General features: G+C 40.2%; 1 protein-coding gene across 1 annotated transcript; it reads right to left on the reverse strand.

Annotated features, from left to right (window-relative positions):
- Positions 1-2,914: 2,914 nt before the first annotated feature.
- LOC112616372 (sperm protein associated with the nucleus on the X chromosome N3) lies at positions 2,915-10,140 on the reverse strand. The gene is made up of 2 exons (XM_025373336.1): positions 9,985-10,140; positions 2,915-3,342 (listed from the first exon to the last, which is right to left on the reverse strand). Exons 1-2 carry the CDS (start codon positions 10,060-10,062, stop codon positions 2,995-2,997), a joined length of 426 nt encoding a protein of 141 aa, XP_025229121.1. The 5' UTR covers positions 10,063-10,140; the 3' UTR covers positions 2,915-2,994.
- Between the last annotated feature and the right edge of the window lie 6,679 nt (positions 10,141-16,819).

Here is a 16,819-nt window from a genome sequence, read left to right on the forward strand (position 1 = left end):
CACCAATTCCATAAGGTTACATACTGAAAGATTCACATAACACTCTGAAAATGACAAAATTATATAGTGGAGAACAGTCGTGACTAGGGGTTATTAACTTGAGAGGAAGGTTGGTGGTGGCTATTAAAGGACAACATGAGAGATCTTTCGTGTTGATGAAATTCTTCTGTATTCTTATTATGGGCGTTGTTCCTTGAATCTAGGCATATGATAAAACTGAATATAACTAAGCACACACACAGATGAGCACATGTAAAACTGGTGAAATCTGAATAGATGGTGTGTATTAATGTCAGGTTTCTGGTTGTGATGTTGTACATTTGCAACGTCTTATCATGGGAGGAAACTGAGTAAAAGATACACTGGTATCTCTTCATATTACTTCCTACAGTGGCATGCTAACAGATATATTAAAAGGCATTCAACATCATTAATCATAAGAGAAATGCCTATTAAAACCACTATGTCACTTCATTCTTGTTAAGATGGCTATTATCAAAAAGACAATAAATAACAAATGTCGATGAGGGTGTGGAGAAAAAAGAACCCTAGTACACTGTTGGTGGAAATGTAGATTGGTATAACCATAATGTAAAACAATATGGAGGTATCTAAAAAAATTAACAAGTAACTACCATATGGCCCAGTAATCCTTCTTTCGGGTATATACCCAAATGAGATGAAATCACAGCCTCATATAGATATATGCACTCTCACGTTCATTGTAGCATTATTCCCAATAGCCAAGATATGGAAACAACTTAAATGCCCATCAATGGATAATTGGATTTTAAAATTTGGTCTCTCTCTCTGTGAGTGTGTGTGTATGTGTGTGTGTGTGTGTGTGTGTGTAGTTATATATAGTTATACAGAACTAAATATTATTCAGCCTTAAAATAAAGAGGTCTTGGCATTTGCCACAACATGGATGAACCTGGAGGACATCACAGTAAGTTAAATAATCCAGACAGAAAGAAAAAGATTTGATGATTTCATATGTGCACCATATAAATAAGGGGCTCAAGTAGACAGAGGCAGAGAATGAAACATTGGGGGTAGGGGAAGAAATGGGAAGAAGTAGGTCAAAGGACACAAAATAGAAGGTATGTAGGATGAACAAAGATGGAGATCTAATGTACAGGGAGACTAAACCTGATGAAATTGTCATGAATTTTTGTTAAATGAGTAGATTTTAGCTGCCATTGTCGCACACTTAAAAACTAAGAAGAGAGGTATGCTAATCTGCTTCACCATAGTAACCATTTTACTTTATGTATCCCATAATATCATGTGGTAAACCTCAAGTATACACAATAAAATTTCTTTAAAATAGAAATAAAAAATCCATCACACTTCTATATGCTAACATTGAATATGTGGAAATCAAAATTAAGCACATGATAGTATTTACAGTCATTTGAAAGAAAATGTAACACTAAGATATAAATTAAACAAAACATGGACTAGAAGGTGGGTACAAATATTAAAAATCAAAATATCTTTCTAAAATTTACAAAATACAAAAATGTACCTGATATATTCATTTACAAGGGAAGAACAGATTATATATAAATAGAGGCATCTTAAAAACAGGCCTGAGTGAAACATTAAATACTGACAATGGCTACATAAATTGAAAACAAATGTCCATAAACAATAAAAAAAACATGTATTGACACTCATACAGAGAAAAGGATACACACCAAACACAGTACAATGATTGCCAATATAGACAAGAGAAATAAAACTGGGTCATGGAAATAAAGGAGAGTGAATGAGTAAATAAACAGGAGAGGGTCTTGGCAATTAACTCAAAGAATGTAACTCAGCCCTCTAAACTTGATGTCAAAACCACTCTATTGTATTCCCTTCAATAAAAACAATATTTTTTTAAAGGTAAGAATTCTTAATCATTGACATTCTATAGAAATGCTGGTGTATGGAAGTGGCAATAAAAATAACAACTTTTATTTGTATCATTGTATTCAAATTCCCTGTAGACTATGCTTTCCTTTATTGCCTGCAGTAGACAATGGCCACTCCCAGTGTCCCACACTTGGTAGGCTACTGCTCCACCTAAAGTTTCTTAACAAGGAAATGCCCTAGTATTGGGACCATGGCCTCCAAGCACCATTATTTTAGTGTATGTGACATGATGTCTTACTTTATGTAGGGTGAGGTTTTTGATCCATTTGAGGGGCTTCAGTTGCTCACAGCATTGGGTGAGTTATAACCCATGCCACTATGACGTATGTGGCCTGGAGGTGGTGATTTTGATGTCTTCATTTTGGAAAGAGTGTCACTGTCACCTATATACAATACAGATTATTTTATTTTATTTTATTTTATTTTTGTTATTTTGGAAACAGAGCCTTGCTCTATCCCCCAGGCTGGAGTGCAGTGGCATGATCTCAGCTCTGCAACTTACGCCTCCTGGGTTCAAGTGATTCTCCTGCCTCAGTCTCCAAGTAGCTAGGATTACAGGTGCCTGATACCATGCCTGGCTAATTTTTGTATATTTTTTAGTAGAGACAGGGGTTCACCATGTTGGCCAGGCTGGTCTCAAACTCCTGACCTCAGGTGACTGCCAGTCTCGGCCTCCCAAAGTGCTGGAATTATAGGCATGAACCACCATACCCGGCCAATATAGATCTTTTTATATGCTCTTCTACACAATCACATGCTCCAAGAAACACCAAGTCCTTTTCTTCCTTTCCTGTAAGACAAAATTTTAAGAAGAAAATTTGTCTGAGGAGTCAGTCCTCCCCCAGTCCTTATTTACAATGTCTGGCTGTCAACCTGTGGGTCTGTCTGCCAACCCTACAGGACCTCATATCCCTCCCTACTCAAATGCCTACTTCTTCCCTTTCCTTCCCCCCAACCACCAGAAAACAGACAGAGATATACACAGTCATCAACTCCTCAAACTTGATTTTATTGTAATCATCTCCATCAGTAGTGATGATTTGTCCAATTTGGTTTCTCTATGTGTGACTAATCCTCCCCACTGTCCTGTGAAGATCCTTCAAATAAGCCTAGGTCTTCATCCTCCTGTGAGGATCCTTTAGATGAGTCTAGGTCTTTGTCCTCTTTTGAAGGTCCTTCAGATGAGTCTAAGTCTTCATCCTCCTTTGAAGATCCTTCAGATAAGTCTACGCCTTCGTCCTCCTCCTTTTGGATTGGATCGATGGAGTTCTCTTGGGACTGGTCATTCTCCAGTTGGTTTGAATTTATTTTCTTACCCTTCTTGTGGTAATACACAAATATTATTGGATATTCTGGTGTTTTTGTCTTTTTCAAACTCTGTTCAGGGGCTAAGACTTTGTTTGGTGCCTCCTGCATCTGGTGAGAAAACAGGGAGAGGCCAGAAAGACATTATTTTGGGTGAATAGGATAGAGACTGGATAGCAAGGGGGACTTTATGAGAAGGAATGCAGTTTGAGGAAGGGGTTTGTGCCAGAGAAGAACAAGGTGGAATCATAGGGTAGAGATCTATGGGGAAGAAGAAGAAGAGGAGCATGGGTAGGATCACCTGTTAGTCCAAACTGCACCATTTTGTAAGATCCCTGATATTTTGCAGACCTTGGTCAAAATGAAACATTCCATGGGGCTTCGGGCCAGGAGAAACCACCTGACCACAAGGAGGACAAAGGCTCAACTAAAGAAACATCCCTATCTTAAGTCCTGTTCCCCTTATTCTCTTGTATCCTCCAACCCTGGGCTAACCTCCAGATATTGATCAAACTCTGCATCTTATTTTTCCTTCCTTCCCCTTTCCAGGCAGCTGCAAAGGAACACCACAATGATATTCCACTGGAAAAAGGGCCAAACCACCTGACGATAAGAACTTCTTATCAATATCCTCCTGCGCAGCAAGCCATACTGCCCAGCTCCCTCCTACCCATACCTGTAAGTACCCCAGACTGTAAGCAGTGGTGGGCTCTGGCATGAAGCTGGTCCCCCACTTCCACAGGTGTCTGCAATATTCCCGTGTTGTTGTTTGAGATGTCCCCTCTCTGTGTGTCTTTCTTGCACCCTCATCTTCCCTTCAAAACCTAACATTTTGGTGCCAAAACCCAGAATGGTGATTGGGTTCTGATGGGTAAGTTTTCTCTTGCAACCTGGAAAGCAGAAAGCAGCAAACAGCAAGAAGCACAAACTAGACTGGGGCCTGTTTCCAGATCCTGAGTGGACTCCCTGTTCTGAGTCCTGTTCCCCCTATTCTCTCATATTCTCCAGTGCTGGGCTAACCTCCAGATATTGATCAAACTCTCCATCTTATTTTTCCTTCCTTCCCCTTTCCAGGCAGCTGTAACAAGTATCACCCCCATTGCTGGACATCACATCCAACACTGGGCTTCAATTAGTGAATGAGTCTCCCTCTTCCTCCATTGTGGATTCCTCTCTATTTCTGCCAGTTCTCCAAAAAAATTCCAGTGCTGGGTGAGAGTTCTCCCCAGTCACCAGGTGACCGCAGCCTCCCTTCTCAGGGGACAGCCTCAGAACGCTTGCCACTCTGGCTAGTCTGGCCTCTGGGGAGCATGAATAGCTACAGGGCTACCCTGACTCTCCAGGTCCCTTCTCCCAGGCAGAATCGAGTACTCACTTTCCTCTGGGGTATTCACTCCCATCCAGAGTATACACTCCCCTCTTCCAAAAAACAGAACATTCAACTTCCAAATTCAACATAATCTAAAAAACTTTCTCCAACACAATGGTAAATGATCTGAAGTGCTTTGCTTCATGCCTCACTCTCTCTCTCTTTCTGCCAATTTTGTTCACCATTTCAAATCTTCCTCCACAAGGAGAAACCCCCCAAAATGCCTCCTCCTACGGACAAGGCTTCCTCCTCTGAATTTCAACCTGGCCAACACACCCATTCTTCAGTCTCCTGCCCACCACCATTCCCTCCACCTTCTCCTTCGGATCCGGCCCCTTCACCCCCTTACTGTCGCCCTCCATCCCCCCTTCCTTCTCCACCTCAAACCAGGTCTCACGCCCAACCCCCTATCTCCAGAAACCAAGCACATGCCCAAAGGCCTTCCAAAGTCCTTCCCTTGCAGGAGGTCGCGAGGGCTGAAAGCATAATCTGAATTCAAGTTCCCTAGCTGACTTCTCCCATATTAAAAAGAGACTTGGCTCCTTTTCAATGGATCCTACCTCCTACCGCAAGGAATTTCTGTGCTTCCCTAAATCTTACGACCTTACCTGGCATGATATATGTGTCATCCTCTCCTCTACCCTCACCCTGGAGGACAGAGAACACATCTTTATGGGTCCTCTGTATTGGAACTAAAAGATGACTGTTTCACTATTCCCTTAAATCCGGCTTACTAAAGTCTTTTTGCTTTAACTTGGTCAAATCCTAATACATGTCCTGTACTCTTACAGGACTTACACATGGACTTACACATAGATTGTACTCTTAGAGGGGTTCTGGGATAGGCCCCACCTGTTCAGATGGGCCCTCATCAAGGACCTAGCTGAACTTCCCCTTGCTCCTAGTACCCTCCTCCAATATGCCAAGGACCTCCTTCTCTGTAGCCCGTTCCTTAATCTGTTCATTCAACACACCACTCAGGTTTTAAACTTCCTTCATAATCGAGTATATTGGGCTAACCCACAAAATCTCAGGTAGCCCAAACCAAAGTTACTTACCTTGGATTTGTCCTAACCCCTAATTCTTGAGCCATCCCAACACAATGAAAGGAGCTAATTTGTGACAGGCCCCTTCCCCACAGAAAAAAAGGACCTCCCCTCCTTCTTAGGCCTTGTGGGATACTTCTGGCTGTGAACTCCCAACTTTAACTTGCTGGCCAAACCACTATACGTGGCCTCACATGGGCCCATCCTAAAACCCCTAAACCCAGCTTGCCCCAACAAATCCCACTTAAAAACTAAAAAATGCCCTTTTCATTGCCCTGGCACTGGGGCTGCCCAATCCCAAGTCCTGTACTTTGTATATATATTCCGACCAAGGCCTTGCTCTTGGACTACTCTGGCAAACATACGGCGACGCCCCACGAGCCACTGCACATCTCTCAAAACAACTGGACTCTGTCATCCAAGGCTGGTCACTCTGACTAAAAATCTCGGGTGTGGCCACATCGCTGGCCTTAGAGGCACGGAAACTCCCTCTCTACCAACACATTACTATTGCATCTTTCCATTACCCACAGGACCTCATAAACCATCAATTTCTTCTATCCCTCCCACCATCCCACTTTCAGCAGGTACACACCTTATTCATAGGTAACCCTCTAATCACCTTCCAGAGATATAAAACTCTCAACTCAGCCACCCTCCTTTCTGTAAACACTTCTGACTCTAAGCTCTCTCTCTCTCCTGTCTGGACCTCTTAGACTCCCTCTCCTCCCCATTCCAGCACATTTCAGATGCCTATTTGCAGGGAACACATACATGGTTAATTAATGGAAGCTCTTTTAGGCAGCCGTGTCCAGCAGCTGGCTATGCCATCATTGCTCAAAATAAATTCCTAGAATCCAGTGCTCTCCCACCCCATGCTACCTCTCAACAGGCAAAGCTAGTTGCCCTAACCAGGACCCTCACCCTAGCAAAGGCAAAGAGGGTCAACATTTACACCAGTTCCAAATATGCATACCATGTCCTACACTCTCATGCCTTAATCTGGCAGGAACAGGGTTTTCTAACTACAAAAGGAACCCCCACAAGAAATGGCAAACTTATACATAAGCTGCTGGGGGTGGCTAAACTACCACTGATGGCCACCATTATCCATTGCAAGGGGCGCCGAAAGTCTAAAGATGCATACTCAAGAAAAACCTTTCAACAAATTCAGCAGCCTGGCAGGCAGCCCTTACAACCCCATCGTTATTGCTCATTTTTCCCAGCATACCCCGTATATACCCAGGAGGAACAAACTCCACTTGCCCGGGCTGGCGCCATTCAGGAAAAAATGGTTCTACCTCAATGATAAAAGTGTCTTGCCCAAGTTGAAAAAACCTTCTGTTCTTTTATATGTGCACAACCATTTCCATGCCGGTTACTGCCCCTACTCCAGCTTTTAAAAACTTATATACATTCTTCCACCATAGCTGCCCATCTCAAACATATTACTAAGGCATGTTGCCTTTGCACTCAGACTTCCCCTCAGGAAGCTATCAAACCACCTCCTTTTCAACCACAAAGCCTGAGGACACTTACCAGGGCAAGACTAGCAAATCAACATTACTCACATGCCCCCCATACATTCCTCTACATTCTGACAATGGTAGATACATTCTCTGGATGGATAAAAGCTTTTCCTACCACCACCGAAAAGACGCACACACCATCGCTTCTATTCTCTCCACCCATATTATCCACCGGTTTAAACTCCCCTCTTGCATCCAGTCAGACAATGGGCCAATTTGTTTCACAGTTTAACCAACAGGTGGCAAAGGCTCTAAACATTAAATGGGCTTTGCATATTCCTTACCACCCAGAATCTTCAGGAAATTTTTTTTTAGAAAACAGCAACTAACCAACTTTCCCTAAAGGATAAAATGACCTGGACTTCACTTCTCCCACTGTTCCTCATGCATTTATGAGTCATTTCCCAAAAGCCCCTCAGTGTACGCCCATTTAAGCTCATGTATAAATGCCCCTTTATCCTCCAGAATCTCCCTGTATTCTCTCCCCCTTCTATATGGAATACTTGGCCAGCGTTACACCTCACCTAACATCTAATGAGACAGTATGCAAATGCTTACTGACCCAGCCTAAAAGTCCATTCTCAGAACACTCCTCTCTGTCCCTACAACCAGGAGACTGGGTCTGAATCACAGACTCCTCCTCCTCCCCTCTCCAACCTAAGTGGATGAGTCCTCACCAGGTTATCCTAACTACTCTGACTGGGGCAAAGCTAACATCCTTTCCACACTGAATGCACCATTCCAAACTAAAAAGAGCACCAGATCCACCTGTAGAAATTTGCTCACCCCCAAATTATTCTCCTTCCCTCACAGGACCAACCTCACTGCACTTAACAAGAATTCCAGAAGTTGCCAATACAAATGCCCTAGTCCATAACACTCTCCGTCGCCAATTTCCAATCTTTTTTCTCCTACTTGATTTCAGATCTTTCTTGGTTTCCCTTCCCCATGTCCCTGAATAGTCCTACCAAATTGTCACAGTAATCCAAGAGGTATGACTGCAGGGCACCTTCCAAAATTTCACTTCTACTCAAATCTCCTCTTTCTTCTTTTGTCCTCTTTGTCTGTGGGATACTCGAAGTTCCATCCCCTAGCCTCTAAGAGTTGAGACCCCTTCATCAGCCTCACACATTGCCTTGGAAATCAGTCACACTCCCCTCTTCCTTCCAACTGTTAAATTTGTTTGTCCACACAAATCCAGCAATTCACAACCCTTTCTGTCAACCTGGCCACATGAACTCAGTCCAAAATAAACCTGCATCTCACCTACTTGACCAATTCATTCCCCAAACCTGTTTATAATCTTGCTCGGCTAAACACCTTTTCCCCCAATCCATCAAATCTACCCACACTGTCACACACAGGGCTGTCACCCTCCTACGCCTCATAGCCTCTTAACTGAAGATGTTACCAGTCAGATTCCATAAAACACCTCCTAACAACCCCTCCCACACCTCTTACCAACCCCTCCCCTCTCTGACGGCGCCGCTCTCCATGTATCCAACTCAAAGGTGCTCCCTGGAAAAAATCCACAAACAATTCCCTCAACTGCAACCTATATCCTTCTGCCCTATCAGGACCACAGTGGCTAATAGTTACAAAAACCCATTTCTCCCTCTCTCTCCAAAACCAAACAGCCTTCACCTCCTCCCCCACCACCATTTCCTATCAGGCCCTCAGAGGGGCTACCCTTGCTGGCAGCTATTCAACTTAGAAAAATATAAAAGTTAAAACAAAGGGTTTGAATTCAACCCCCACCTTCTCATGGCTTGCTACCATAACCTACAACTTTTGTCTGTCCACCCCCAGTGTCTTCTTCCTTTATGGCACAAACTCTTATCTCTGCCTACTGGCCAATTGGTCAGGAGCATGTACCCTGGTATTTCAGTGTAAACATTAACATTTTGCCTAACAAGCAGACCATCCAGGTTCCTTTAGTAGCTTCTGTCTCATCTTCCTCCACACACACTAAGCAGGCTCTACATCTCATTCTAGTGTTAGCAGAACTAAACATCTCTGCTGCACTCAGCACTGGGATAACAGGTGGCCCCTTTCTTAGGGCCCTTAATCTTCCTCCTCCTGATACTACAATTGGCCCATGTATACTCACCTTCATATCCTGCTTTATCTCCCGAAGGCCAAACTCCCTCGTCCAGGCAGCCACCCTGCAACCCATGGATACCATCCTTCTCCTCTGCCAAGTCCAGTATCAGTGCCTCCAGGAAAACCACTCTGAAGTCCAACACCCACTGCTTCAAAACCCAAACCCTGATTACAGCTCCCCTATTCAGCAGGAGGCAGCCAGATACTCAACAACGCCCCTCGTCCTTTTATACAAAAGTAGAAGGCAAGAATGCGAGTCCAAACCACCATTTAATAAGCCCCCTGCTATTTTGCAGACCTTGGTCAAAGTGAAACATTCCATGGGGGTTCGGGCTGGGAGAAAAATCTTACCTAATCATTGTAACACAAGGCGGACAAAGGCCCAACTAAAGAAACTTTCCTATCGTATCTTGCTGGGCAAAGTTCCAAGAAACACCACAATGACATCCCACTGGAAAAAGGGCCAAACAGCCTGATCATAAAACCATCTTATCAATATCCTGCCAGGCAGGAAGCCATACTGCCCAGGCCCCTCCCAGCCATACCTACAAGCACCCCAGCCTGTAAGCAGCGGTGGGCTCTGGCATGAAGCGGGCCCCCCACTTCCACAGGTGTCTGCAGTATTCCTGTGTTGCTGTTTGAGCCGCCCCCTCTCAGTGTGTCTTTCTTTCACCCTCACCTTCCCTTCAAAACCTAACAATCTTACCTCGTCATTTTTTTTGTTGTTGGATTCACAGGGGCTCTTCCTCGTTTCCCCATTGGTGCTTGAAGTTGCCTTTTCCATGATTGGGGTTGGTTGTAGAATGTCTCTAGTAGGCTCTTGTAGAGTCCAGACTTCCACAGCTATATTGAAGCTTCCCAGGGGAATGTCCCAGAGCTCTTGCCCTCCCTATATATACCCTCCTGGTGACAAGGCAAAGCCACGCCCTTGAGCTTTGTTTGATCATACAGGCAGCGTCCCAGCCAATGGCAGTCCTAGGGTGGCTTTGACATCACAAAGCACCACTGCTGCCCACTCCCTGGGCTTGCGGGGGAGGGGAAAGGGGTGTAGAGGAAACCAAATGCTGCTGTTGTTTCAGCATCCCGTGAAGATGATGCATCCCAAACGGATCTGCCGCCGCTCCTCATTTCTCCATGTTTAATGTTCATGGCTCACATGGAAGCGAGAGGATGGTTCCTTCAAGCCCTTCCCCACAGCCATTCCTATTAAGTGATTCATTCTTTTGTCTTCCAGCACCCACCATGCCCTAGTATTTTAGATGTCTCACCTCAAATCCCTCCAAGCTAGTGTGGCTACATTTAATTATTGGTGGAGATGTGAATTATCCCATTTCCTTCCTACAGTTCTTGCATATGCACCTTGAAGACCAATTACTTTTAGGCTACTGCCAGGCAAATTTCAATCCATGTTCTTTTACTCAATGTCCATGTAGTTCTTTTAAATTTCCTATTTCCCATCTGAAATAATGACCTTGAGTCTGTCAAAATTTTAGTGAATAAACATTCTTTACCGTGTATCCTAGTCTTGTTTCAAATGAGGGGTGTATGTTCATAGTAAATATAGTCTCCCAACATGAATTCAGCCAGTATGTGGGTGGGGGAAGGAGTGGATATTCAAGTGCTGGAAGTTGTTCTCAGTGTTTACATGCAGGATACTACAATCTAAGACCAACATGTGCACCAGTGTGGGCATAGTTAAGCTTTGTACTGGAGATTGTGTCCAGTGCAAAAAGAAAAAAAAATGTATTCAGTTTGGAAGGGGAGAAGTAAGTGTCTTTTGTCAAAGACTACTTGAGAGTGTACGTAGAAAAGTCAATCTAAAAAAATGCTTCTACAGTAATTGAGATTAGCAAGATTGCAGAGTAAGAGAACAATACACAAATCAATTGTATGTTTATATATTAGAAGTTTATATATTAGAGGAGGCAATGTTTCAGCTAATGGTAGTCCTAGGGTGGACTGGAAGTTAATTTCAACAACCGAAAGTTGAAACTAAGAACAGTGCAATTTAAAACATCACTAAAAGTATTAAAGTCTTAGGGATATATCTGAACAAAGATGTAAATGACTTGTACACTTAAAACTAGAAAAAATTGCAATGATAAATTAATGCCATAAAAAATCGAGATGTGTACTTTGATTTTCGGTTGGAAGATTCAATATTGTAAAATGGCAGTTATTTCCAAATTCATCTGTAGGTTCAATTCAATTCTAATCAAAATTCTAAAAAGGATTTTTAATAGAAATTGACAAGATGATTATAATATCCATATGGAAATATAAAGTGACTAGAATAGCCAAAAGAAAAGTGTTGAATCTTAAAAAGCTCTGGATTATACCAATGTCAGTGTTCTAGTTTTGATAGTGTAATGTGGTAGTATATTGAAGATTTTACTAATTGGGAGAGACTGGTTGAAGGGTACATAAGTACATATCTTTGAAACTTCTTGTGAACTCATAATTGTTTCAAAATAAAAAGCTAAAAATGTTTTAAAAGAGAACAAGAGGGAGAGCCAAAGATAAAGAAGGCATGGCCCTAGATTCCTCCCATAGTTTGACACTTGTCCCATTCTCTATAGGAAGTCACAAAACACAATAATGGAAAAAAAATAAAAATAGAACAAAAGCGAAGTAGACCCTGGATTTTTGTTCCAGTGTTCGTCAGGTTCATATATCTTTATTTCATATACCATAAAATCAATAAAAAGTCTAGAAAAATACTCTGCTGACCTCCAGAAACACATAATTCATAGCACTCCCATTACTGCCGTCTAAACACTAACAAACCAAGAGAACACTGTTATTAATGTATACTTTTCTTTTTTAGTGAACTCCAGATGTTGTCTAGAGATTAACAACTCCATTTAGTAAATTATTACAAACTAACATCTAAGTATTTATTTCTTTTGGACTTTTGCCTGTAATTAACAGTGAGAACATCACCCTGTCATATCATGTTATAAAAAACAAACAAACAAAAAACAAGCAAGAACCAACAGGCATGCCACATCAAATAGGGTAGGTCAAAAACTGATTAAAATTACTGAAAATAACAGCTTTCAATTATCTTATTACCTTTTATAATTGTTTTCTAAATTTGTTTACAAAAAATATTTTGATGAGTATATCACTATCCAATGAAAATTCATCAAAATGTTAGGAACACATTCAGTGCATACTTCTATTGAAAGATTACAGCTTACTTTACAAAATAACTCCTATTAAAAAACTTAATGATTATGTTGTATTTTCTACCAAAATGAATAATAAAAAATTAAAGGTCATTAGTGTACAATGAGTTCATCATATTGATTTTTTTTTAAATTTCTGATGTGTTCACTTTTCAAGAATATTCTTCTTCTTCATATCAGGTTGAGGAACTACTCAAAGTGACTCTCCCATGTCATGCTGTAAGTCAGAGATGGACCCAGGGCTAGAACCAGGGACTTCTTGAAACCTTTTCACCTTTTGTTTTTGGACCTTTGTACAAGTGATATTATAGACTGACATTAGTTTAGTTATAATAATAACCCTCAGCTACATTCTTAATGATTTTTGTTACAATTTTTATCTGTCTAAGGTAGGTTTAAACACCATACAAAGTACCAGATATAGGATAGGATCTGTCTGGGATTTGCAGCACTCCGTGGCCACAAAGAGCAAGGAGTTAGAAGCCAACCGTATATTTCGCTTTGGAGCACAGACAGTTGAAAAGCAATCATTGAGAAAGAGTTGAGTATGAAAGAGGAATATATCCTACTACTGGCTTTGCATGTGACTGAATGAGTGGCTTTGAAAAATACCAGCACCATTGCCTCCACTGCAATGACTACTACCTCTACACTAATATTAATACTACAATTAGCAAGAGAGTCTATACACCAAGAATATACTATATGTCAGGCTCTGTTCTAAGCATGTAGTATCTAGGTCAAACAGATGGTACATCCAAAATGGAATATTTGACAAATATTTGTCTTCAAAGGAACCATTTATAAACAGGTAGATGCAGGGGGAACATCAGATATTGTGCTAGTAGCAGCTGCCATCACTCCAAACCCAAAGGAATGAGAACACGGAGGAAGTGGTTACTAGAATCTGGAAAAATCAATAAATCATGAGGAAATTGCTATCTTCAGAAGTACAGTGACCTCCACCAAGAGACTCATCCAGCTCGAGGTGACTCACGGGGATGGAGCCAGGAGAATAGGTCCACAGCCCTCACTTTCCTTCCTTTCTCCCTCCTACCTCCAACTCTCCTTGGGGCTTTTCATTAGCCAAACCCAGTGGACACCAGAGAGTTCAGGAGCCCATTGAGAGAATCCTTCCTAAATAGCCTCTCAGAACAGCACAGGTGAAGAATGGTGGTGAGTGGATCTGGAAAGGCAGAGGGAAGATGTTCAGCAGAGATGCAATACTCACAGCAGTCCCAGGAGGTAGATATCATCACGGGGGTCTGATTTACTGATAAGGAAACTGAGGCCCAGAGAAGCTCAATAACTCAATAATTGTGAAACAGTGTTCAAGCCTAGTTCAAGCTGCCCTAAATCTCATATTCTTTCTGGTACTCTGGGTAAACTGCATACCTTCTGTAGGCTTCAGATCCCTCCGCTGTAGAATGAGTAAATTGGAACAACAAATGTCACTTTTTTAAAATATGCTATGAGGCCAGGCACCTTTTCATATGCCTGTTTGCCATTTGTACGTCTTCCTTTGAGAAATGTCTATTCAAATATTTTGCCCATTTTTTGATCAGATTATTATATTTGTGTTAGTGTTTGTATTATATTTGTATATAGTGTTGCTTGAGCTTTTTATATATTCTGTTTATTCATCCCTTGTGACACAGCTTGTTAGCAAATATTTTCTCCCATCCTGTGAGTTGTCTCTTCACTTTATTAATTGTTCACAGAAGCTTTTTAACTTGATGTAATCTCATTTCTCCACGTTTGCTTAGGTTGCCAGCACTTGTAAGATATAAGATATTGCCCAAGGAATTCTTGTGCAGACAAATGTCCTGGAGATTTTCCACAATGTTTTCTTGTAGCGATTTCACAGTTTGTGGTCTTAGATTTAAGTTTTTATTCTATTTAGATTTGATTTATGTATATGGAGAGAGATAGGGGTCTAGTTTCATTCTTCCATATATGGATATCCAGTTTCCCCAGCACCATTTATTGAAGACAATGTCTATGTCCCAGTGTATGTTCTTGGTACTTTTGTTGAAAATTAGTTCACTGTAGATGTGTAAATATGTTCTCTATGCTGTTCCATTGTTCTACGAGTCTCTTTTTATAACAGTACCATGCTGTTTTGGTTACTATAGCTCTGTAGTATAGTTTCAAGCCAGTTAATGTGATTCCTTCAGTTTTGTTCTTTTTGTGCAGGATGGTGTTAGCTATTCTGGATCTATTGTGGCTCCATATAAATTTTAGGATTGTTTTTTCTATTTCTGTGAAGAATCTCATTGGTACTTTGATAGAGATTGAATTGAATCTGTAGATGCCTTTGGGTAGTATGGATATGTTAAAGTTATTAATCCTTTCAATCCATTAAAATGAAATATATTTCCATTTATTGGTGTCCTCTTTAATTTCTTTCATCAGTATTTTATAGTTTTCATTATACAGATTGTTCACTTCTTTGGTGAAGTTAAATCCTAGGTATTTCATTTTATGTGTGACTATTGTAAATAAAATAATTTTTAAAATTTATTTTTCAGGTTGTTCACTATTGGCATATAGAAATGCTACAGATTTTTGTATGTTGTTGATTTTGTATCCTGCAACTTTAAATAATTTGTTTATGAGTTCTGAGAGTTTTTTGGTAGAGTCTTTAGGTTTTTCCAAGTAGAAGACAGTATCATCTGCAAACACAGATAATTTGACTTCTTCCATTCCAATTTAAATGCCCTTTATTTCTTTCTCTTCTTTGATTATTCTAGCTAGAACTTCCAGCACTATATAACAATGGTGAAAGTGGGCATCCTTGTCATGTTCCAGATCATAGAGAAAAGACTTTCACTTTTTTTCCATTCAGTATGATACTAGATGTGGGTCTGACATATATGGCTTTTATTACGTTGAGATATGTTCATTCTATATGCAGTGTTTTTCAGGGTTCTTAACATGAAAGTATATTGAATTTTGTCAAATGTCTTTTCAGCATCAATTGAAATGATCCCATGGTTTTTAGCTTTCATTCTGTTGATGTGATGTATTACATTGACTGATTTGTGCATGTTGAAACCTTTTTGCATCCCAATGATAAATTCCACTTGATCATGATGAATCATCTTTCAAATGTGTTGTTTAATATGATTTGCTAGTATTTCATTGAGGATTTTCATATTAATATCCATCAGACATTTTGGCCTATAGTTTTCGTTTTTCCTTTTTTATGTGTCTTTGTCCGGTTTTGGTTATCAGGGTAAAACAGGCATTTTAAATTGATTTTGAAAGTATTCCCTTCTCTTCTATTTTTGGAACAGTTTGAGTAAAATTGGTATTAGTTCTTCTTTAAATGTTTGGTAGAATTCAACAGTGAAGCCATCAAGTCCTCGGCTTTCCTTTACTGGGAGACTACTTATTACAGCTTTTATCTTGTTACATCTCTTTGGTTTATTTGGGTTTTAGATATCTTCATGCAAACTTGGTTAGTTGTATGGATAAGAGTTTATACGTTTCTTGGAGATTTTCCAATTTATTGACATATAGTTTCTCATGGTCGCCACTAATTTTCCTTTGAATTTCTGCAGTATCTGTTGTAATGTCTCCTTTTACTCTGCTTTTATTTATTTGGATCTTCTTTGCTTTTTCTTACTTACTCTGGCTAAAGTTTTGTCATTTTGTATAGCTTTTCAAAAAACCAACTTTTGTTTTATTGATATTCTGTATTGATTTTCTTCATTTTAGTTTCATTTATTTCTGCTCTGATCTTTATTATTTATTTTCTTCTATGAATTTTGGGTTCAGTTTGATCTCATTTTTCTAGTTTTTAAAAGATGCATCATAAAATTATTTATTTGGAGTTGTTCCTCTTTTTGAATGTAGGCACTTCCTGCTTAATACTGCTTTTGCTGTATCCCATGGGTTTTAGTATGTTGTGTTTCTGTTATCATTTAAGAAACTTCAATTTACCTCTTAATTTCTTCATTGACCCACTGGTAATTCAGGAGCATATTATTTAATTTCTATGTATTTGTATAGTTTCCAGAATTACTTTTGTTATTAATTTCCAGTTTTATTTTTTGGTGATCAGAGAAGATGCTTGATATTATTTCAATTTGTTTAAATGTTTTGAAACTTGGTATATGACCTAACATATATTCTATCCTTGAGAATCATCCATGTGCTGAGTAAAAGAAGGTGTATTCTGAAGCCCTTGGAAAAAGCATTTTGTAAATGTTTATTAGACCCACTTGTTCTATAATGCAGATTAAGTCTGATGTTTCTTTTTTGGTTTTATTTCTGGAAGATGTGTCCAATCCTGAAAGTGGTGTATTGAATTCTCCAGCTATTATTGTGTTGGGACCTCTCTCT

The sequence above is a fragment of the Theropithecus gelada genome, chromosome X, assembly GCF_003255815.1.
Source record: "Theropithecus gelada isolate Dixy chromosome X, Tgel_1.0, whole genome shotgun sequence".
In the NCBI taxonomy this organism is placed as follows: domain Eukaryota; kingdom Metazoa; phylum Chordata; class Mammalia; order Primates; family Cercopithecidae; genus Theropithecus; species Theropithecus gelada.

Excerpts from the sequence above, each read along its gene's own strand:
- LOC112616372 (XM_025373336.1), bottom strand. The coding sequence starts at position 10,062 with ATGGAAAAGGCAACTTCAAGCACCAATGGGGAAACGAGGAAGAGCCCC. Across the intron at positions 3,343-9,984 it reads ACAACAAAAAAAATGACGAG|ATGCAGGAGGCACCAAACAA; the intron begins GTAAGATTGTTA and ends TTTTCTCACCAG.